Source organism: Neopelma chrysocephalum, unplaced genomic scaffold (genome assembly GCF_003984885.1).
Source record: "Neopelma chrysocephalum unplaced genomic scaffold, ASM398488v2 Primary Assembly neopelma1_86, whole genome shotgun sequence".
NCBI classification, from domain to species: Eukaryota; Metazoa; Chordata; class Aves; order Passeriformes; family Pipridae; genus Neopelma; species Neopelma chrysocephalum.
Genome location: NW_020897748.1, coordinates 3,856,277 through 3,879,496, shown reverse-complemented (window position 1 = coordinate 3,879,496; position 23,220 = coordinate 3,856,277). Strand labels below are relative to the sequence as shown.

The window sequence follows — 23,220 nt, the reverse complement described above, 5'->3', positions numbered from 1 at the left end:
TGTCCTTCCTTTTTACAGCAATTAGTGTTACAGCTGTTCATGTGAATTAAGTCTTAATTCAGAATATCAAAGTGCAATTACTTTTTTTTAAAGTTCCTCACAGTTTGGTTAGCATTTGTTTGCACCCATCTACCATTTTTCCATTTTCATTTCGTATGTTCCTGAACTTCTGTTTCTAATCAAAATGCAATGAGCAAAAAATCTTTAAATATTAATCATTATTCTGAGAGAATTAACCAGTTTCATAGAGCCTAAAGTACTTGGTTGTCTAAATCAGCATATGAATTTTTGTCCTTTCGGATTTGCTTCCATGCTTTGTTCCAACAATCTAAGAAATATCCATGGCAAAACAAAGAAAAGCATCCCACTTCTCTGACTGTGGTCCAGTCCCATAAATATTTTATCATGTGAACACAAAGAATAATTTTATTTCCAAAGATGCCTGTCTCAAAAGGCCTATAACACCATTTTTGGAATGTAAATTGACAATTTGAAGAAGTAAAGAAGCACAGGAAAGCAGCTAAAATTCCAATTAAGTCATTCATGTTTCATCATTTACCAACCTAGTCCATTCTTAATATCCTGTCATGATTCTTTGATAATTGGCTAATTTTAGTTGGGTTTTACTGCTGCATAAGTATTTTATGTCTGCAAATCTAAAGTTGGATTTAAGCTCTATAAATAAATACTGTGCTAGATAGTTACTGTACCACAAAAAAAACCTGATAAATTTACCTATCTGTGGAACTCCATTCACTCATGGCTGAACATTTTTAGTACCTACTATATTTGTGCATAATTTTGAAGTAAAACACATTGCATGGTGAAAAATTTGGTCCTGAAAGCATAAGACTTTTAAAAGCCAATTGTCAAATTTAAACTCCTGTTTGAATTTAAAATATCTTGAAAATGTCAATAAAAATGTATTTGTGGTGCTTTATAAAAGCTAATGACTTTCTGACAGAAATATTAAGTTGACCTTAGTTCATCCTTCATTAAATTTTATTTGAAAAGTAAAGACACTATTTGACTGAGGACGTGGACATAATTCTCTTGAATCAAGTCTAAACTTTTAAACTACAACTCTTTAGTACCAAATTTCGAAATGAGTGAGAATAAGGAACATTAAGGATAGATTTGGCTTAAATTAGAAAGTTTATTTGTACTTCAGTGGTGTCTTAGCAACCTATAGAATTCTGATTTAGTGTTAGTTTCTCTCAAAAGACTGAAAGATAATTCTTGGAAATTCATGGTGTTAGGAGCACAGCTATGAAAAAAAATCAGTGGCATGGCATTATAAATGTGTAGTTAATGTGTTGTAATAGATGCTAGTAAAGGGCTCTAGGCTGAGCTTATAACACTTGGAGATTCTTTTTGAATTATGATTGTAGAGTGAGAAGAACAAAGGAAATAAAGCTTACAGGGACAGGGTTCATGCATAGAAGTAGTTTTATTGTTGCAAGTTGGTTTTCTTAAAATCAAGTGGGGAAAAAAATCATTCTCTTGACCAGATTAACTTGCAGCTCATTCATATAGCTTAAGTAATGATAAAGCAGCTGTTTAGCTATTTCAACAATTAAAGATACCTGGTGTATAAGGGTTTTATTTTCTGAAAATATGTGTTGGTGTTGTGGTTCAAATGTTTGTAAATTGAAAGTGTAGTGTGATAAAAGTGTGGTTGGATTGCAATCTTGTCTGTTCTGTTCTGCTTTGGAAAAAGTACAGACACTGACAGTAGTTAAAATAAAATGATGACATTGTCTGTGTCAGAAAATGAGCATGGAACATGATCAAGTCGTACTGTAAAGTGGTAAAATCCTGGAAGTGCTGAAAGTACTACTTTGTTATCTGCCTTCTGCAGCTCGGAAAGTGAATCTGGCTCCCAAAGCGCATGTGATCAGCTTGTAACCCCCACAGCATTAGCAGCCTGTACCAGGGTTGACTCCTGTTTTACTCCTTGGTTTGTGCCATCACTAAGTGTGGTGATCCAATTTACGTATTTGGAAGTCCACCTATGCCATCATCTTGATCAACTTGGCACAGGTATGTACTCTTTTGTGTAGCATAGTAAAAGTGTATAGTTTGTACATGCTGCTTAACCACTCTTTTGCTGTCTGTAGTCCTCATTTCCTCATTCAAACAAGCATTCTTGAAATAAATTATCACAAACAGCCACCAGTGGTACAGGCTCGAGGGTAAAACCGATGACTTCTGTGCACTGAGAAAGTACATACGGTAGGCAGTGAGGCTGATCAGCCCCCTTCCTGCCTCCGGAATGGGTAACTGTAGAAGCCGTCTGTTTTCCATAGTCTGATTAGTGACAGCAGGTGCCACTTCACTTTTGAGCCATCTTAGTGAATGAATTTGATCTTTTACGTTTTCCAGCATATTAACAGTACTGCTAAAATATTTGAAGATTTTGCAACCTCCTGAGTAAGAATTCCTTGGAAGAGTTCTGAGAACTGCAGATTTAACTGTAATTTCAGTTATGATCACTTTTGGAGCTACATATGGTTTGGTTCAGTGCTTTCTGTCATTGCATTAATGGCAAATACATTCCAAGAGATCTTTAGATTATTGTCTGATTTTCAAATGCCAGGAATGCTTTCTGTGGAAGATGGGCAAACTTCTTGGATAGTTTTGACAGGGACAGCTTTCTTTGTGAGTAGTTTTTGTGTTTCTGCAAGTATTATAATATATTCATTATCAAATCATACCAAAAATGACATTCAGTGACTAGCAAATAATTTCTTGTCTATCAGCTACTTTTATCAGTACATAATTTTCCTCACTATTGCACTCCAATTCCAGATGCTCAGTCTTAAAAGTACATATACTGGAAAAGGCAAAAATCAGATTAAAATCAAACCCAGCTGTTTCATTTTTTAACAGCGACAGTTTATGCTGTTGTTGCTGTTGTTATAGTGTCTAAAGGCCTTCAGTTTTGGGGCTCCTTTGTGCTGTTACACACCAACGGAGCACAAAACTTACTGTATCTATTACGCTTTTGTAGAATAATAGGGCTTGATCCTGGATAGAGATGAGTGTTTTGGTTCCAAATCTGTAGAACACTAGAGCATATGCTAATTTTAAGCATGTGAGAAGTTCCAGCAACATAAATAATATTAGTGGAAATATTCGCATGCTTCATGTTACACAAGTAGCATACATGCCTTGCAGTGTCTGCTGCCTCAGTGCTCAGCATTTTGCAGGACGGAGACTTCAATGAAGGTGATAAAATCTTTTTTGTGATATATTTCTCATGCTTTAGTCTCAGGATACTGTTTTGTTTCATTTCTAGTGTTATGGGGTAATATGTCACATCTCAGTGGGTTTGTGGTCTTGAACTGTCCATAATTGCATCAAAGACAACTTCCATTGTGGAGCCTGTTAGCCTGCACTGTCACATGTCAGCAAATAGTATAATACTAATTGTTATTGTGTTCGTAATGTGTGTGTGGAATATCATAGACCTCTACAAAATTCTCACAGAAATATGGTCTCTGCTCCAAATAGGCAGCAATCTGAAGTATTGAGCAGTGTGTAGATAAAGCAGTTTGGTGGCTGGTCTATTTACCATGAAAAGATTTTGGTTTGCAGATACTTTTTGTTTGCAGCTGTTATTAATTACAATTCTATTTTACATCTAACAAACAGTGTGAACAGCATTCATTTCAGATTTCAGAAATGTCAACTCTTAAATGAATTTTACTTGTTTTCATCTTATGTACAGGCAGTTAACACGCAATTTACAAAAACATACAGAATGTGGTGATCATGATGTTCCAGTCTTGTTTTTTCTTTCACTTTTCAGCACCACCAAAGTTTCTTCAGCCATTTTTATCTGATAAGAACATACCATCTGAACTAGAATACATGATAGTTTCCTTTGATGAGCCTCATGTATATCTTCGTCAGTGGAACGATGAATCAGTGTTCCAGGAGATCCAGTTTTCAACTCAAGCCTCCTGTAAACTTTTGGAGTGTCGAAATGTGACTCTGCAGAGTGTTGTGAAACCTTTAAAAATCTGGGGACAGATTGCTATTTCCAGCAGCACAGCAAGAAGGCTATTGGACTGCACGATAATGGTTGACCCCATTTTCATCAACTTTGGCCAGTATGCAGTTCATTCTTTAAATACAGCAATTCAAGCTTGGCAGCAGGTATGCAAATGCAATAGTAAGAATGTAGCTATTGTGATTAATTTAACAGCAAATTAGAATAACAACTGCATTCATTAAAAATATTGCAAGATGTGAAAGCTGTACCTTATACTGAAAGTGGTTTTTACTAATAAATGTTAATTCTGTGATAGCAATGAAAATTAGGAGACAGTGTTTGCTATTTGTAAAGGTAAATGTAGCCTAAACTGCTTAAACTTCAGCGAAACTACATGAATTTATATCAGAATAATCAAAATATTTGTCTTGAAATGCATAATATCCATTAATTTATGAAAAGGTGAGTGAGACATGATATATAAGCACAGCTAAGTCTGAGCACCAGAGCATATTGTTTCCAGCTACTACTTCCATCCTTATTGAAGTTCAACACTAGTTTCACGTTACATTCTGTGCAAGCAGCATTAATGGCTGAAGCCAGTCCCAGTATAAGGAACCTTGCTTCTGCAATGACCCCTCAAAGGCCTGTAATTCCCTTACTCTACTACAGCCTTGAAATCAAATCATTCTCTTCATCTGCCTGAAGACCTATGTGGAGCCTGGGAATTAATTACCTATCATGGCACTACAATAACAAAACCCCCAAAAAGGATAAAACATCTGGTTTATATCAAAAAATTCTTTTTTAAGGGCATTCCATGGTTTTCTTGTTGCAAAAGGACATTCATAAAACAAGATCTAGTGTGATTTAAATCTTTACAGCTGGCTCAAATATCAATGTGAACAAAAATCTTTGTAGCTCCAATTTCTGTTTTTTGTCATATTTTGAACAATGCTTTTAATAAAAAACAAACAGAGAAAGTATAAGAGAGTCCTTGATAGGCTGTTTAAACCCAAAATATTTCTGACTTAGTACTACTCCCTCATCTAAGACATGTGTGGCAACTACTGCAAAATGGCCTTCAGAAAGGTCAGTTTCCTCTTAGGATGGGAAAAAAAAAGATCTCTCAGACATAGCTATACATATAAATAAAATATGGTGCATAAATATTTAAATGTTTTAAACCACATCACATGTGAGTGACTGACTGACTATTCTGTGCCTTGAAGGAATATTCTGAGTTGAAAAAAATGGAATTGTATATTTGATTAAGTAGAGCCATATGTCGCATAGTATATTGCTGACAGGTACATTCTATGAATAGTTGGTACTGATTTATACATGGATTTGGCAATGTTAACATGAGCCACAGGAGGATATACTTTTGTAATTGTTGCTGTAATTTTCTCGTTTCCTCTCATGTCAAGGGTACTTGCCACCATGTTCTGATGTGGTGGGTATGTAGCCCTGAGTATTTGAGATTAAAAACTTGCATTGCTTTGAAATTAGGGAACAGTTAACACACAAGTGGGTTCAAAATGGATTATTAAATTAATTGTTGCCAAGATGTTTTTTATGTGACTTTACCTCCAGACTGGGAGGTTGGCATGCACTGCATGGGGAGGGAATAAATTTCACAATAATAGGCATTGTTTGATGTTTGCTGTTCACACAAAATGGAATATAAATGCTGCAACTAGAAGCATTAATTTAATAACCAGAAAAGGTTATTTGAATTCTCCACATACTTTTTACTGGGTTAATATCTGAAACAAGTGATATTGTAGTCAGTAGACAGACAGATGAAGCATGAAACAATTTGGCCCTGCACCTTTAGGTCAGGAGTTCAGGATTACCAGAAGCCTCTGTCAGTGTCTTTGTTTCCTAGATATGGACTGATTTTTTTTTTTCTTTTTTCTTTTTTTTCTCTTTTTTGAGGGAGTTTGGTGGGGGTTTTTTTGTGTAAGTAACGGTGAACATCTTGAAAGTAGATTGAATCTAAAAAACACCAGGCATACAACTTGGTTTATACTTCTAAGTCACATGCTGAAAATCTGAGAGGATTAGCACTTTTAGAAAGAGTTTCCCCTTTTGACATATTTCATTGTCTAATCTGAAATCCCTATTTAAATGCAAACAGTAACTGGCTAATGAACATCTAAATGCAAAGCTAGAGTAATGGGTTTAATAATTAAAGAACTGGGCAGGGAACTTCAAGGTTGTTATTAATTTAGTTTTATTATTTAATAATAACACATAGACTATCAAGTGAGATAGAAAATGCGTGTCTCCTGTGAATATAAGTGGGATGAAGGATGTGGTGATTTTTTCCTTTATTTGGGCATTTAAGCCTTCACAAATTGTTTTACAGCATTAGTGCTTTGTGATATCTAGAGACAGAGGGTCAACTGCGAAAGCAGCTCCCCAGGTATGGTACTGAATGTTATTCCTGGGAAAAAGCTTTTCCTTTGTGGTTTCGCGTTGCAAATGTTTTCCTAAACTCCTCGGAAGTTACAAAAGCTCCTGTTTTAAACCACTAGAACTTCTTTTCCTCAAGGTCTGGATGGTGCTTAACCTTTCTGTTGGCAGTTGCATAAGTTTTCTTAATGAGCTGGGATCAGTCAAAATGACATCTTGTGATCACAGTAGTTTCCCCATCTTTCTACCATAAGCACAAAGAACAAAGGAAAAGGATACAGAAAGTTTCTAGCTGATAATGTCAGGACATCGCTGTGAGAATGAAGTTTAAAGAATCCTATGAAAAATGTTCTTTTCTCTTAGAGGAACTTCAAGGGAGATAAGAAATTGCTAAAGATTTTCTGTCCAAAAAACATTACTAGGTGAGAGTGTGTGTGTGTACATGAGAGGGAGAGAAACAGCTTGCAGAAGTCTTAGGTAGCTTGTGAAGCACAAAGAAAATAACTTTGTGCATATAAAGAGGCCTAGGCTTTTATGATGGGGGGTTTTTTTCCAGATCCAGAAATGCTTTGAAATAGCTATGAGCTGAGACATGAGCAGAAAGTCCTGAATGACTAGGGAAAGCCTGGTGACTAGTATTATGTAGGATGTTTTCCCCCCTCTCTGAATAGAATTCACAAAATATTTGAAACCCAGTAAAGGAGAGACACTTTCCAGGCTTCTCTGAGAGAAAAGAACAGCTGAAAAATGATCTAAAGAGTGGCAAGAAACTGTCCCCCAGGAACTGACCCTAGTCTGTATCTGATTCAGGCTGTTGATCTTTTGCTGATTCTTTTGATTTGGTGTTTTAATTCAGAGAGGAAATTTTTTTCTTAATCTACACTTAGGTGTTTTCTGCTCCTAGAGTCATCATTCAGCCCTTCAGCATCATTGCCACACAAATGACCCAGTTCTATTTGTTTTTATTATGTCTGGTTTCTCTAGACTCTCTTTTGTCATTCAAGATTTCCTCACTGCATCTTTTTGCTGACTTTTTATTTTCTCCCTTTCTGCTTACCCCGTAGAAGCTTCTACCATCAGACTTCAGTAGCAATGTAGGATGCATCTCCCAGTGATGGGTGCAAGGACTTGCTGCAGATCCTCAGGGATCAAGAAGCATGGGTGCTATTCTATCTGGGAAAAATCTCCTGTCTTTACTGCAAGGAGAATAAAAGTTGCCTAGAACCCTGCCTGTGTGCAGTGAATAGTTGCCATACTGAGCTAAAGCATCCCAAAGCTTCCTTGACGTTCCTTATTACCAAGACCTGAGGCATCTGTAGCTTTCTCTTAAGCCTGGCAGCATGGACCAATGCCTTATTATGCAAAACTTGGTATTTCCTAGGTTAAAATTTTGGAATTGTTATAAAATTGAGTTTAAAATACCTCTTCATTTAACTTTGAAAAGTGTTGCTGTTAAAAGCATTGGACTCTAGTAGCAAACCTAGGATTTAAGAGTAATGAGTAATGGCAGTCATTCATCAGCAGCAAAATGTGTGGAAGTCTATTAATAATTCCTGATGGGATAACATTCCTCCAGCACAATTTTAGGAGTTCTATGCATGCCAAAAACTTGCTGGACTCTCTTTTCCCTCTGGAAAATGCAAGAACCTACAGTTTGTGTTTACTTACTTGAAACTAAGTTAGTTAGTAAGGTAAAAAGAAGGAAGTTCATCACCTTCTGGTGTTGTTCTTCCAGTCTCTGCGTAATCAGCAAGAAAATGTATTGGAGTAAAAGAAAAGCCTTTACTTAAATTCCTCTGAGGTTAGATCTAGGTTTGACTATAGCAACATGCTTAGCTCTGTGGATAGTAAATTCTCCCTTCTAAAAAGAACATTTTGCAAAGCTGTTACGGGAAAATATATATATTTGTGGTAGACTTATGGGTATGTGGGTATGGCAGCTTGACAGTAAAAAGTCATAGATCCTCCACTAGAAAATGCCAAAATAAACTCTGCACTCTGAAGTGGCACTGTAAATGTCAGCCTTTAGCACACCCAGATCTGCTACTGAATGTCATACAGACATATTTCTCTATGATGAATTTTGCTACTTGGAAGAAGTGCAGTTTTGATTATGCTTACCTAACTCTTGTTTCACAGAAGATACCTGATCTTATGCAGAACAATTCATGAGATTTGGGGAGAAACCTTTAATCTAAATATTCTCATGCTTAAATACTCCTTGGGTGAATAGTTTTTGCACAAACACTCCTGGCCAATCATTCTGAAATTCCTTTATGAAGGGAATTGCAACCTGCCTTAATTAAGGACAAAGGGCAAGGGGCACAAACTCAAAGACAGGAAGTTCCATCTAAACATCATGAAAAACATCTTTTCTGTGAGGGTGACAGAGCACAGGTTGTCCGGAGAGGCTGTGGAGTCTCCTTTGGAGATATTCAAAAGCTGTCTGTGTGCAATCCTGTGCAACTTGCTCTAGGTGAACCTGCTTCAGCAGAGGGGTTGGAATAGGTGATGACCAGAGGTGCCTTCCAACCATTCTGTGATTCATCTTTGGTCATTCTGAAGTTAATAACGGTAATGAACATGCATTCAAGGATGCTCAATTGGACATACCTTGCACACTTCACTTTTCAGAAAAACTCTTCCATGTGCATCACCCAGCAATGGGCTACAAGTAGTGTACCAAACAGTTTTTCATGAATAACTGAGGATCCATAGGGATCTGTGAGGAAAGAATTCTCTCCCTCTTGTTTGATCTCTGAGTTTCTGCAGGCATCCAGGCACATTGTTATCAAAGAACTAAGAGACTTGTATGATTAGAGACGGAGAAGGTGCTAGCTTTGGTAGGTCCATTTAAAAGGTCCACCAAGAGAGCAAGGAGGGGAAGCAACCCTCAGAAACCATGGAGGTTCCATAAGTTAGAGAAAATGTCATGGACAGAAAGGATGAGAAAAGACCAGCTGGGCTGTGTTATGAAGAAGGAAACCAACCAACAGTAAAATGTTGTCAAAAGTGTGTGCTAGGAAAGATGGGTCAAAAAGAGGTAAAAAAAAACACAAGAAGATGAATTCCTTGTGTTATACTCATTAAATTGCATGAAGACTATCCAAATGTTACTTTCTTTGAGTAATTGTTATGGTTGCTAGATAGTTGCTTGTAAGTGGAAGGTGCTAGCCCAGTAGTGACTAGGGCAGAAATATATGAGAGATAATCTCCAAACCAAATTGTCAGTCACACTTTGACCTCTCCCATATAGGGGATTATAGTTCGTGCCTTCAGGAGCTGTAGCTCTGGTAATTTTTATGACTATCGTATAGTCTCACTGTGTCAACAGAGTGACAAGCAGCCAGATGAAAAGCGGAAAGAGAGGGATGGAAGGATGCTGCAGGCTGGAGAAAAAATACTGTAGAATCTGAAATACTTTTAAAACCCTTGATAATTTTTTTTTCCTTTTAAATTGCATGGTGCATTTTCAAACTAGCCTCATGGACCTATGAAAATACACTCCCTGTGTCTCCTGTTTTTTCTTTAGTTGACTTTTCAAGTGTTGTGGTATCAGGAAAGAGAGAGTCTTCTTCTGCTGACCCACAGCAACATTTCAAAGTAGAAGCAGGAGCTGGGGAAAAGGAAGTACAACCTGTTGGCCTTAGAGATCAGTTGTCAAGCATGGAGAAACCTCTTCATGCCTCCCTGCTCACTTTGTAGTGCCCTGTCTGCCCTGTGTGAATGTCATTTCCCACAGAATTGAATTTCCTTGAAGTTTTTTACCCAAATTAGGAAATTTAGTCTTTATTGTAGTTTTAAATCTAAGATTTGCTTTACAGAAACATAAAGTAAAATATGATAAGTCTTAGGATATTATTTGTCAGCCTAAACACTATTTTTTGCGGAGAGTAGAGTACTATGAGACCAAAACTAATCGAAGAGATCTGGCATTTCTGTGTTGTAACAGTCGCCACTGGGCAGGCAGCTGCCAAATTCTTGCTGATTCTTACTGGTTTTCATATCCCTTTCCTTCCAGAACCAATGCCCTGAGGCAGAGGAGTTAGTCTTCAGCCATTTCGTGATGTGTAATGACACACAAGAGACACTGCGGTTTGGCCAGGTGGATACTGATGAAAATATTTTGCTGGCCAGTCTCCACAGTCACCAGTACAGCTGGCGCTCGCACAAGTCCCCGCAGGTATGTCAGAAACAGTCCTCCCAGTGCAGCATTTGCTAAAGCTGACTGTTGGCTTTACATGCTGATTCTTTGGTTTTCTCTGTGGCCTTGACTATCTCTCAAGCTCCAGTTCCTTCAGGAGCTGCAACAGAGAGAAAAGGTAAACACAGAGTGAGGAAAGCCAGAAGTGTTTAGAAGTTACTCAAGGGTGGAACTGGATGTGCATGACCGCTTTTTGTAAAACCGAGCGCTTGTGGAAACTGAAGCTTCTGAAAAAAGAGAAAGACAGCTTGCCAGGTTTTTATAACTAAGTGATCAGTGTCTGTTTTCTGAGATGTACATTAGAGGTTTGGAGAATTTTTTTAATGAATTGTTTTTACCAGGAGCATCTGTTCACTGAAATTGTTTGCAGAACAGGGTCAAACTGGACAAAGTGCTCAACTTAGCATGTGCTTGCATTAGAAAAGATTTGAAGTTGTGAGAAACGCCCCACTTATATAGTTTAAATAACTCAGTTTCTGTTTCTTTGATTTTATTTGAAGAATAAACACTGAAACTGAAATAAAATATTTTTAAACTATCAACAGGAAGTATTTCAATGAAACCATAGAATCATTTAAGTTGAAAAGACCTCTAAAATCATGGAGTCCAGCTCAGCACTGCCAAGTCCACTGCTAAACCATATCCCTAAGTGCCACATCATCACGTCTTTTAAATACCTTCAGGGATGGTGACTTGACCAGTTCCCTGGCCAGCCTGTTCCATTGCTTGACAACCATTACTGTGAATTTGTCCTAATATCCAATCTAAACCTCCCTGTCACAACTTGAGGCCATTTCCTCTTGTCCTATCACTTGTTACTTGGGAGAGGAAACCAACACTTGGATGGTGGTGAGAAATGGACTTTTCATCTTAATTCAAAACAAGATAGGAATTTAAATTTTTAAAAAAGAAAATGTTAATGAGACAGCAAACCTATTTCTTTTCTTTTCTTAATATATACTCAACTCCTGCTGAGTGGGAGACTACATACCTGTGCCACTCTACTTGTTGAGCTGTATTCCTGCTCTGAAGAGTTACTAAAATTTTTACAGATCCTAGGAGAAGTGTAGTGAACAGGGGTTCCTCACTCCTCTAGAGCCCTAGAAGATACCAGTATTAGCATGTGAGAAAGAAGGTGTCATAATTCTAAACAGGAGCTGTGCCCACTTTTACTGCTGGCAAGTTTCAACTTACGTTGGGAAGCAGATATGGCAAATTTACTGTGGTTTTCATTCATATGTCAGCTGGTGGATGTGCAAAACTACTGAATTTTACATAAATGTGGTCATCTGTGCAGAGAAAATTCAGCCAGAGTAAACAGTTGTAGTTGACACTGAAGTCAAGGCATAAGTTAAGAGGAAGCCAGACTAATAAAGGGCTGTCTTACCCCAGCGACAGAGGAGCTGTTATAAACAGTGTGTGCACAGAGGGAGGCCTTTGGAGGTGTAGAGACTCTGGAGTACTGTACATCCCTTTTCATGTTTTCAAAAAAGACATATGTTTTCTCATACAAGCAAAAGGCCTGTGATGTCCCATCCCACAGGCAAGCAAACCAAATGGGTGACTGTGCTCTGTGCAATTGGGCATGTGTCAGTGTTAGACAGGATCCCCACTCATCAAGTGACACTTGGGTTATGATAGATGTAATTCCCTTCAGTTGTGTGAGGGAGAAAGAAAGCTAGCTAAACGTGGCATATATTTCATATCCAATTACCATTTGCTTCTGTAGCAACCACCCAAAAAACATTTAAACCTTTTCATAAACACATGGAAGAAGAAGGAAATATTTAAAGCAATTGTAAATAAACTCAGAACCAAGTAAGGCTTTATTCCTAAAAATTTATTATATCCATATTCTGGTTACGTATATAAAATTACTTGGTTGTGAATCCATCAGAAAACCAAATCACACATAAGGGAGTGGGTGAGGTGACAGTAGGAACTTCAGATTCATTTTTCAGATATTCATTCTTCAGCTGAGAGTTGGTGATGTCAAAGGGTTTCCCCATGCTGTTTTGCTCTAATCAGATTTAGATTCACTGAAGAACTGGACTGATAAACAGTCAAGAGTGTCATGATGGATTCCCAAGTCCCAGGAGATGGCAAAAATAACAGCTCACTTCTGACTCAACCATATTGCTGACCAGCAGGCTCTTCTAGTAGGGGGGTTATACCTCCCATGTCCCAACCCTTGGAATAATTTCAAGATGATTTCTGCTCTCTTAACATTTTTCAGCAGTCTTGTCTTGCTGGTAAAATTAGAGACTAAAAAATAGCTGAGGTAATTTCACTGAAAATATATGGAAGCACAGGCTTTCCACACACTGTTGAGATAGAACCAAATTTTCTTCATAAAGGTCAGAGAACCTTGGCATTCCCCTATAGGCTTATTCGTTTGGTTAATGCCAAATACGATTCATTGTAAAAATAACATGCTTCAGAATGGCAGCTTATCTGAACAGTACAATCCTTTGTTGTTTCAAATCATACAAAACAAGTTTGTTTAAATATTATTACGAATGTTGTCATGTACATTTTTTCAGTGATTAATACAAATCCTTGAAATGAAAATAACTCAATCAAGACATCAGGTTGTCCCTGTTATGCTGTGGCACTTTTCTAATTGTTTCCATGCAAAATTATCTAACAGCTTATTATCCAAAGGTCAGAATAATGCCCAAGCATGGACAAACCCTCACAGTGTCATATTCATGGAATGCTAGATGACTTCATAGTTATGAAATTATTTCATTTCTCATGATAATTCCTGACTTGCCAAGTTAGTGAATTTTAAGAACTCTGAGAGCCGATTGTAAGATAAATGTGAAATAATCCATACTTCTGGAGTCAGGGACTTCCCTCCAGGCATTAGTTCATACTTGACTTACTTGACTTACTCTTGGGGATAAAATGAGTTAGGACAAGGTCTTAGATACCACATTCTCTTACTGGGAAAGAAAACCAACTTGCACAACTTCGGCTGGCTCATGTTTCTTGTTACACAGGCACTAAGAAGCAGCGGTTGCCATGAAATACTTTATTTAACCTCTGCAAAATGTTTTTTTAGTATGGCAAGGCAGTTCAGTTAAACAAAAATAAATAGTTTTAAAAGGATTGTATTTCTTTTACATTCACATCAATAAAATTCTCCATTTTTCTTTTGCTAATTAAACATAGAGATGCAGTAGTTGCCCATTTAAACTATTTAACACAAATATATATACCTAAAATAAGTTATTTTTTAATAAGAAGATAGTTATATAATGCTTTATTTACATTTAGAATTAATTTTAATATTAATGAAGCTACTATAGTCTATAATTAAAAATTGTTCAACTTTTTCATGTTACAAAAACAGCCAGAACACACCAAAGATTTAGATTTTTCAGCTCTTGATGGTGTCCCTTCAACTGTTTTGCTTAACTTAAAGCTTCTTACTTCCTTTGTTTTTTTCCTGCCCAGATCCTCTACATTTCAGGAACCTAACCTTTCCCTTTTAACTTTCATTCTGAATACTGCAGGTCTCACTAGTTTGGCTAATATTTCAGTAATAAGTCTGAGGTCCAATGCTCACTCTTCTATGCCTCTCCATCCCCCACATTTTCCTCAGATTTCATGAGGTTTTGACCTTCCTTAGGGGTAAGACACCCCCAACTATATAGTTCCTTTCAGAGTTGAGGTAGGTCTAAAACTGATGGCATTTGAGGCTTTAAGCAATTCCAGCTAAAGCTGCCAGACTTCGTGAGTTCCTTTTGCAGATTTTAATGAAAGATAGAGGTCTGTTAGATATCATGAAAAAGGAAGAGAAGCTACATCACTCCTGAGCTTTACAGTCAACACTGGCTCCTAGGTCATTATTGGATCGAGTCTGCACTCCTTATCTTGATCTTCACATTGCTTTGTGGGATGGGCCCCAGTTATGTCAAAAGTCATGTTTGTCTCCAAGACAGCTGTGTTTTTTAGGAGAAGAACTGGAGCATATGATACATAGGGTGAAACTGAATTTAGAAGAGATCAGATCTTCCTAGCAATTTACTCAGAGTAAAGGAATTCTGTCTTGCAAGACAGTAGGCAGTCGGAGGGTCCCACTAGGGATCACAGCAAATGTAAAAACCAGCTATTCATGTGAGAGTCCCCTGACTGTATTCTGCAGATTGTTTGCTTGTGAATAGACAGCACAAATTGTCTATAACATGCCAGTTATTACTAGTTGCTTTCCCCACACAAACTTCAGCAGAGTCCTCTGAAGAAGCAAAGAGTGATGGATTTAAGTTCATTCTTTTGTTTTTTATGCAAAACATAATTTTGCATAGGAGAAGTTTTTAGAAGTAGCAACTCTCAAACCTCTCTGCAGTTTCCTCACAGGGTTACAATAACAGTCCATTTTCACTTTTCACCATCTTTAACTTGAAGCAGCAGATGTAGTGGGCGAAAATCAGTTCTTCTGTTGATTTGGGCAGTTATTTCAATGAGAATGCGACCAAGTTACAGTTTATGAACAAAATTGATTTATTTCTTATCACAGTAGGTAAATATGCCTGAAATAACTCTGTGCCACTTTATTGCTACTTATATAGAATTTGAGGGAAAATATCTCTATCACTTACTTTTCTTCTGATTATGCACTTAAAAATCCTTGAGTTAGATATTAGTACTGGTTAGTACATTATTAATACCTTCACTGGAACACATTTAAAGTTTTTCTTCTCTTATTTTAAACAGTATGCCTGCAAAGCACAAATTCTGATAGAATTTTATGAACATATTTTTAAGGGCTACTGTAATTTTGCAAATAGCAAATTTGCTATTTAAGAACCTCCTTCTTGTTCTCCTGCAAAAAAATAGTGAAGCCAAATTTTAATTTATGTGGCATCTCCAGCAGGATCACAATTTATTGTTATTTATTTCCATGTTGCCGTTCTTTCAGATATTGGGTTATATAATGTGTACAATTCTATGCAGTACTCTGTGGGTTCAAACTTAGAAACTGTAACTTATGTATCAGTTATTATTAGGATATTTTCCTGGTTTACTGTTTAGAATGTTACAGGATCTCTGCACAATCTCTTGTACTTTACATAATCCTTCCCATGTCATTTACAAAACAACATCAGGCAAAAAGCAGTTTTCAGTTAATTTACACTGTTCAAGTACTGTTGCTTTTCTTTGGAGTCCTGCATTCTAAATCAATGCTTATACTATATTACATGTAATTGACTTTCTAGGTAATATCTAGAGCAGATAAGGATTGATGTTATCCATGAACCCGCATAATTTGGTTACTGTTCCTTAACCTGCTCTTCTGCAGTGTGTAGAGGGAGTTTGTACCTGTGAGTTTCAGGTCTCCTTTGCAGGTTATTTGAGGCTCACAACACCTCCAGGAGCCCCCAGGGTCAGAGTTTATCTGCCAAGTGTGACCTTTTTTCTACTAGCCAGCATGGGGGTGATGGAAACTGCCTTCTCCCATGCTCTGCAGTGGCCTTCTGTCTTACAAGGACTGATGGCATAGGACTGGTCCCATGAGAAAATGAAGCCAAAGTGAAATTCAAGCTGTTTTCGTGGCCACTGCAGCTGATAATGTGCAGAATGAACATTTCATTCACTGTTTACCCAAATACCAGTTGGTTTTATTGTTGTAAATCCCAACCCTAGTCAAGAGCCACCTTGTATCCTGAAAACATAGCAGAAAAATACCAGTCAAGCTTCTCCTTTAATTTTTCAATTAAAAAGTGCTTTAGCTTCAAGTCTTAGAATTCAGCTTGCTTTTCCAGGGCAACATTTCCTCCATGCTTCTGTGTTATCACAGCGTTTATTTTACTATCTTCTATCTTTTAAAATAAGAACTGCCTTCACACCATTAATCAGGTCCTAATTTGATTCCTCCCGGTCTCTCAGAGTTCAGAGCAATACAAGCAAAACAAGACAGATACAATCTAAGTAAAGAACCTTGGTGAAACCAAGTTAACTTTGGTGGGTCTACAAGCAAAGTGGAAATCAAATTTGCATCACTAAGCATTTTGAGGGCTCAAGCTTTAAATTACTTACACAGCTGGAAATTGCTGCCTTTTCTGAACAGGCTCCGTTCTTAGTCTCATTTTTAATCCCCCGTTTTAGTCTTCATGCCTTGTCATATGACACTCAACTTTATTTACTCAGGTTGTATCCTTGACTCACACATCTAGCGGAAAAGTTAAGTAAATTTTGAGGAGCACATAGAAATAATCTGTGAAGAGATGTGGTAAAAAATACAGCTTTTCTAGACATTTGCTCCAGTAGGAGCAGTTTCATCTTAGTCTGCTCCCCTGGAGCAATTTCTTTTTCTCTCAAAACAGAAATCCATAATGGCTCAGAATTACAAATCCAAACCCCAGCTAAGTCTAGTCAAAACAAAACTCTCTGGGTTATCTGCTGGTATATTTCCCTTACAGAAAATGCAGAAATCAAATATTTGCATGAATGAGTGCCTATCTTCACATATACAATAGATAGTCTAAGTTCTCTCTCAACTACAAATTTCCACTTTTCATTATATTTGTTAGAATGCTTTTGAAGTCCATTGAAATTTTTTTATGCCTTTATGCAATGACTTCTCTTTTCTCCTAATATATGTCCCATACCTAGCTATACTTGTTGAACTTTTTTTAAACAATGTCTAATAAATTCTTATAATTAGCATAAAGCTTGATAAATGAATGAGAATTACATGGCAATTACTGTGAATCTGTAGTACTAGGTCAGTTTTATAACATTAGAGCTCTGCCTTGTTGAGTATCTAACACCACCTATTACATCTTCTGCTAAAATAATGTTAACGCCTGATTACTTAATTCTCTAAAATCACTTCCATTTTTATTTCGTGCCATATATCTCTGTATCACTTAGTGTCATTTGCTGATTATTTCTAGCCACATTTTCCAGAAGTCTCACATTTAAATAACTTAATCATCCAGAGATCCCTTTGCATTTTCATGGAATGCAGTTTCTTGGCTCAAAAGTAAGCTTACACATTACCCAATTCTTATACTGTTATATCATTAATACAAATATATTAGATATCTTTAAAATAAATTATGAAGGCTGTTCCCTTTGCATTTACCAGTCTACAAATAGTATGTTTATAAAATAAGAAATTGCCAATATGTGATAATAGCTCTTTTTTATTTTTCTTTCTGAACTGTGAAGTTAAATGCAGACTAATCGTTGTGCTACAAAGAAAATTAGAAAGGCAGCCTTTGGGAGCTAATGACTGCTCAGGGAAAGCTGACAGTGTGTTTCTTGGGAACATTCAGCTCATGAGCAAAGCTGTTTATACAGGGTGGGAGACATCCTAATGTTGGAGCTACATACAATTACTAATAGTAAATTATAGCATTACATGACATCTATCTTTGGAGCATACCGTACTTTGTGTGCCTTCTAGCTGAGACTGACCACTTAAGTACCTTTTCTGGTTATTTGGCTGTCATTTCCAGCTACTAGTCTCTCCAAAGTAAACAGTTTTCTTGTTTCTCTTAATTTTCATATGTGATGAGATTTATTCCCAGCTGCCTCTGTAAGAAACTGAATGGATTCCAGCCACTGCAGTTGGATTTTTTTCTTTTGTTTTCTTTTTCCTTTTCTGTAACTAATACTTAAGAATCAAAGTGAGGTGTTTGTTTATGAGTTTGACTGTCCTAGTGTGTTAACTTCCTTCAACATAACCTTGAATATAAAGCTGTGCCCACGCATGAGCATATCCAGATGCCTGCCCTTGCGCGCAGGGGCACATATTAGCCTTTGTGCTTCCAGCATAAAACTCATTTGAATCTGAATACAAAAGTCATCACTCTTGCAAATTCAAAAGCCACCCACTGAATGGATGTTATTGTTCTGTGTGTAACTTGTGCTGAGGATACCACAAATTGCAAACAGGCTACTGAGTTGTAATGTCTTTGAAAGTTATTGCTGCGGTTGTTTCTTAAAACAATGAAAAAACCCCCAACATCCAGCCCTTCACAAAGTCCGACTGACCAGACCCATGGCCAATGCTCTCCTTCTGGAAACAAATCAGGGAAGAACACACTATTTACAAGTTTCAATTTTTGCTAGTGTAAATAATCAAACTTTGGGCCTGATCCTGTTCTCAATTACTTAAATTAATTAATGACAGATGTCCAAAATCAGAGTGAAATTCAACCCCCAAGAAAGAATTCCCACAAGTCCTTTATATGACTGTTTTAAACAACTTAAGTGATGCTTAGGCTCTATGCTGGCCCTCTGCAAAGAATAAATTTTACCCAGAATGCTTATTGCTTTGATCCCTTATATATAACTCATATCCTTAAGTTTGCACAGCCACAAAAGATCTATACAGAGCTAAATAGCCAGATCTTCAGCTGGTGTAAATTTATATAACTTCATTGACCTACATGGAACAGTACCAATTTTCACTACTCTGGCTTAAAGAATCTCCATGGGACAGAGGTAAGTGCGTATGGTGGGTAAATGGATGAAAGGCTCTTCAGATGATGAAAGACTATATTGCTCTGGAAGTGATTTAAGTTAAACTGGAAAAAAGCCACTCCTTTTCCGGAATAAATCACACAGGGAGTATAATTATGCAGTTAAATTTCTTCTCATGCAGTCAAGCTTGAACTTACCACCACATTTGAGTAAGAAATGAAATGTTTCCCATCTCTCAGCAATATGCCATGTTCTTCATTTAACACTCATATATGCAAGCTATATAAGTCCTTCTTTATTTTGAAGGGAAGGGTATTTGTAATTTTCTGTCTTATTCTGAAGGCCAAAAATCTAGCCTGGACCTGTGTTCCGTATCACCTCACTGGTAATAGAGTGGATTTCCAGAACAATTTCAAGGGCAGTAAAGAAAATCTCTTATTTCCTGTTTTATGCTCTCTACTTACCCTTTTTTTCTGAACAGTTGTGTGCCTCAGTCTTAAATACACTGTTAAATCAGGTAATCTATAGAAATGCAGGATTCAGAGCCATTTTAGGGTATTGTTGTTTCTTCTGATTGTATCTGAAATCACAGAATCACAGACTGAGTGAATCATTCAGACAACTAGTGTGCTTAGTTTTGCTTAGTTTTAAAACTACGAATATTTCTCTGTCATGGGAATCCATATCCTACTGCAAGGCACTTTTTTTTCCCAGTTATGTATTGAAATAATAATTTATTTCTTTTCAGCTGTTACACATCTGTATTGAAGGCTGGGGAAACTGGCGGTGGTCTGAACCATTCAGTGTGGACAATACAGGGACCTTCATTCGTACCATTCAGTACAAGGGCCGGACAGCATCACTTATTATCAAGGTTCAGCAAATCAGTGGAGTGCAGAAGCAAGTAAGGATTTGATTCAGTTTGGAAAAAATAACATGAGTAATTTAAACTGTTACCTATTCACGAATTAGTCACTTCGTTATTTATTCTCTCCTACTGGGATCTGCAAAAAAACAAGTATAGCAGTCTTCTGGGGCCATTTTTGGAAGTTTTTACAACTCTTTTCTTCACTTTGGTGTGGATCTTAGCATTTAAAAGCTCAATTGCCAACACATATTTTATATGTTCCAGTAAACATCCCTTTGCGTGGTTTGTAAATTCTGACAGTGCTAAATTACACAATCTCTTGCATGCTTTAAGCTCTTGAGAAACAGATTATTTTTTTTTAAAGAAACTGTTCTTATGTTTTAAAATACATTCTGGGTTGTAGTTCAGACCTTCCTATTTTTTAAAGAGAAAGAAGTAATGACCAAATTAACATTTGAAAATGAGCTGCTGTGCAATAACTTTTCACGTACTATCTTTGTAAAGAGATCTGTAATAACACTGCAGTTGCTCTGCCTGCATTGGCAGAAGCCAGAGCATGTGGTGGACATAACACATTCAGCTCATGGATATGGCAGAGCGCCTTACGTTGCACAACAGCAATACAGCTGATCAGACAAGAACCGTGCCTGGCGTCACTGAAAGCCCTGCTTAAATTTTATTTGGTAGGTTGTAGCTGTGGTGTGTGCCCTCATTAATGAAAAACAAATGGTGATGGCTGTAGCAGAGATACACGTGGAATGATGTTCCCTGGTATAGCTTAGAAAAAGTCAGATGTGTGTTCTGTGACGAACAATTCATGCATGATGGACAGCAACAACACCAAGTCTAATTTGGTCGTTTTCTAGGTGGATGCACTTAAATATAGAAATATGTTATTGCCATTTAAAGAAATTATAAGCTTTAAAACAGCAGACATACTGTGAGAGGTCTAGATCATTGGCTTGTGATGGGAATGTGAGGTGTCAGTAGAAATCTTTCTTCTGAATTACATCACTAACTGCTCAGAGAGGTCTCAGCAATCAGAGACCATCCAAACTAGAACTATGTTAGCCATGGGCAGTACTGCTGCATTCAGTGGGAAGGAAAGTGGATATGTTACATGTTTCTTTCAAGCCCAGATATGGCCTTAGCAATATTTCAAGCATTTTACTGCCTGGGTTTCTATGAAATTGCACGTACATTTGGCCAATAAAAATAATGTTTTACCATTCACTGCCTTCAGCAGTGCTTGGGAAAACCTAAAGCAGAGAGATTACTCTTCTACAGGTTTTCACACTCTAATTCAATTTTTACCTTTTTTTCACAATTGTTTATATATGTGCTGTATTTTTTGTGTGTTTTAGATTCTAATCTGTGGCAGACAGACAGTCTGTAGTTACCTCTCTGAAAGTATTGAACTGAAAGTGGTTCAGCATTACATTAGTCAAGATGGACAGGCCGTTGTTAAAGAACACATCAACTGCCTTGCAGCCAAGCAGAAATTGCCTTCGTATATCCTAGAAAACAATGAGCTCACTGAGCTGAGTGTGAAATCTACAGGAGATGAAGACTGGTCCCGAGATGTATGTCTAAGTTCTAAACATACAGAACACAGCACTGTCATTCAGGTATGACTAGAAATGGGTATATGGAATATAGCATTAAAAATGTCTGAGATAACTGGGGACTTTGCATTTAGGCTTCTATTTGATATAATAAATATTCAACATTATCATCGTGAAATAATGTGTAATGCTGATCTCTCTGCATACAGGTACCATCTTCAAAGAATTCAATTACATATGTGTGGTGCACAATTTTGACTTTAGAGCCCAACTCGCATGTGCAACAACGATTAGTAAGTACATTTAATGTCTCTGAAATCTAAACATTTATGCCTTACATGTCATATAATAAATTAAGGGCAGAATGACCCACTGTAAATATTTATTAATAGTTTGTTTGAACAGTTGTAATACTGAAATAAAATTAGCCTTAAATTGGTGTGTTCTGTTCTTTTTGTAGATTGTTTTCAGCCCTCTTTTCATTGTAAGGAGCCATCTTCCAGACCCAATTATTATACATTTAGAGAAAAGAAGTCTGGGACTGAATGAAACACAAGTGATTCCAGGGAAAGGACAGGAGAAAGTACTGCAAAATATAGAACCTGATCTTACGCACCACCTGACATTTCAAGCCAGGTAAAACACTTGCTTTCCTTGAAAACAGTTCATTTGTATGGAAAAGAAGGAATAATTTACACTTTAACTTCTGCTGCATTTTTTCCAAGAGTATGGCAATTGCAGAGGGGATAAAAAGAACAAGCATATGTGGCCTGAAATGAAATATTAAATTTGGTATAACTATGCTAAGCACACTGGCATTTGTTTGGTTAAGCAGTCCATGTATTTCTGTTTTAAAATATAAATTCCTGAATGGTCTTGAAATGTTTTTGAGAATACTGAAGAGTTTCTAGGGTCTCAGACACAAAGGTCATTACGTTGTCATAACAAATCCATGCATGTCAGGAACTGCACAGGAACTTGTTAGACATTGTAACTTGATTCATCCATGATTACCTCGAGAGTGTTCCTGCTCAGAGTATGTTTGGGAAGCTTCATTAGAGAAAATGTTAGTTCTGCTAATACTTGATCTTGTTGTGTGACTGAATCTGTTTTCAACAACAGGGAAGAAGATGATCCATCAGAATGTGCAGTCCCAATCTCAACCTCACTAATTAAACAGATAGCAACTAAATCCCATCCAGGTGGCAATGTCAGCCAAGTACTGTCCGAGTTCTATGGTGCTGCTAATCCTCCCCAGCCTGCATGGCCCTATAATAGGAAGGATTCAGACAGGTAATTCCTTGCTTAACCTTCTTCATGGTTCTTGCATTGCCTTTCCAAATAAACTAAAATCACATAATAGAAGACTATATGTCATCAACATTAAATATATTTTCAGTAATTATGTGATTCCTGTATGTAAGCTGCAGAATGTGTGGCAGGTGGGAAAAAAATGAGGTCAGCCTATGGGCTACCTTTGTTTACACTGAGAAGGTTGCATCACTAAGGATATTTTAAAAATTAGACTTTTTTTATGAATGCACTTTCTTTACTGCAGCTCTAGAGGCTGTTGTTTATTCAGCTGCTGTGTGTTTCAGTACAGAAACATGGAGTTGCTGTAGAAGCAGTTGTTAGGGAAAAAAGGAAATGTGATTTTATGACTACAGAAGTCACAAGTTCTGAAGGATAACGGTGATTCTGTTAAGACATTTATTAATTG

At 37.1% G+C, this 23,220-nt stretch overlaps 1 protein-coding gene across 4 annotated transcripts in view; it reads left to right on the top strand.

Annotated features, from left to right (window-relative positions):
- VPS13B (vacuolar protein sorting 13 homolog B) overlaps positions 1 to 23,220 on the top strand; it is a 424,870-nt gene that overhangs the window by 367,967 nt on the left and 33,683 nt on the right. For all 4 annotated transcript variants that reach the window (XM_027692551.1, XM_027692552.1, XM_027692549.1 and 1 more), the window contains 8 exons: positions 1,862 to 2,043; positions 3,815 to 4,164; positions 10,443 to 10,604; positions 19,816 to 19,971; positions 21,300 to 21,563; positions 21,710 to 21,793; positions 21,961 to 22,136; positions 22,623 to 22,793. In XM_027692551.1, the coding sequence (XP_027548352.1) occupies positions 1,862 to 2,043; positions 3,815 to 4,164; positions 10,443 to 10,604; positions 19,816 to 19,971; positions 21,300 to 21,563; positions 21,710 to 21,793; positions 21,961 to 22,136; positions 22,623 to 22,793 (1,545 nt within the window). The remainder of the gene's footprint in view (positions 1 to 1,861; positions 2,044 to 3,814; positions 4,165 to 10,442; positions 10,605 to 19,815; positions 19,972 to 21,299; positions 21,564 to 21,709; positions 21,794 to 21,960; positions 22,137 to 22,622; positions 22,794 to 23,220) is intronic.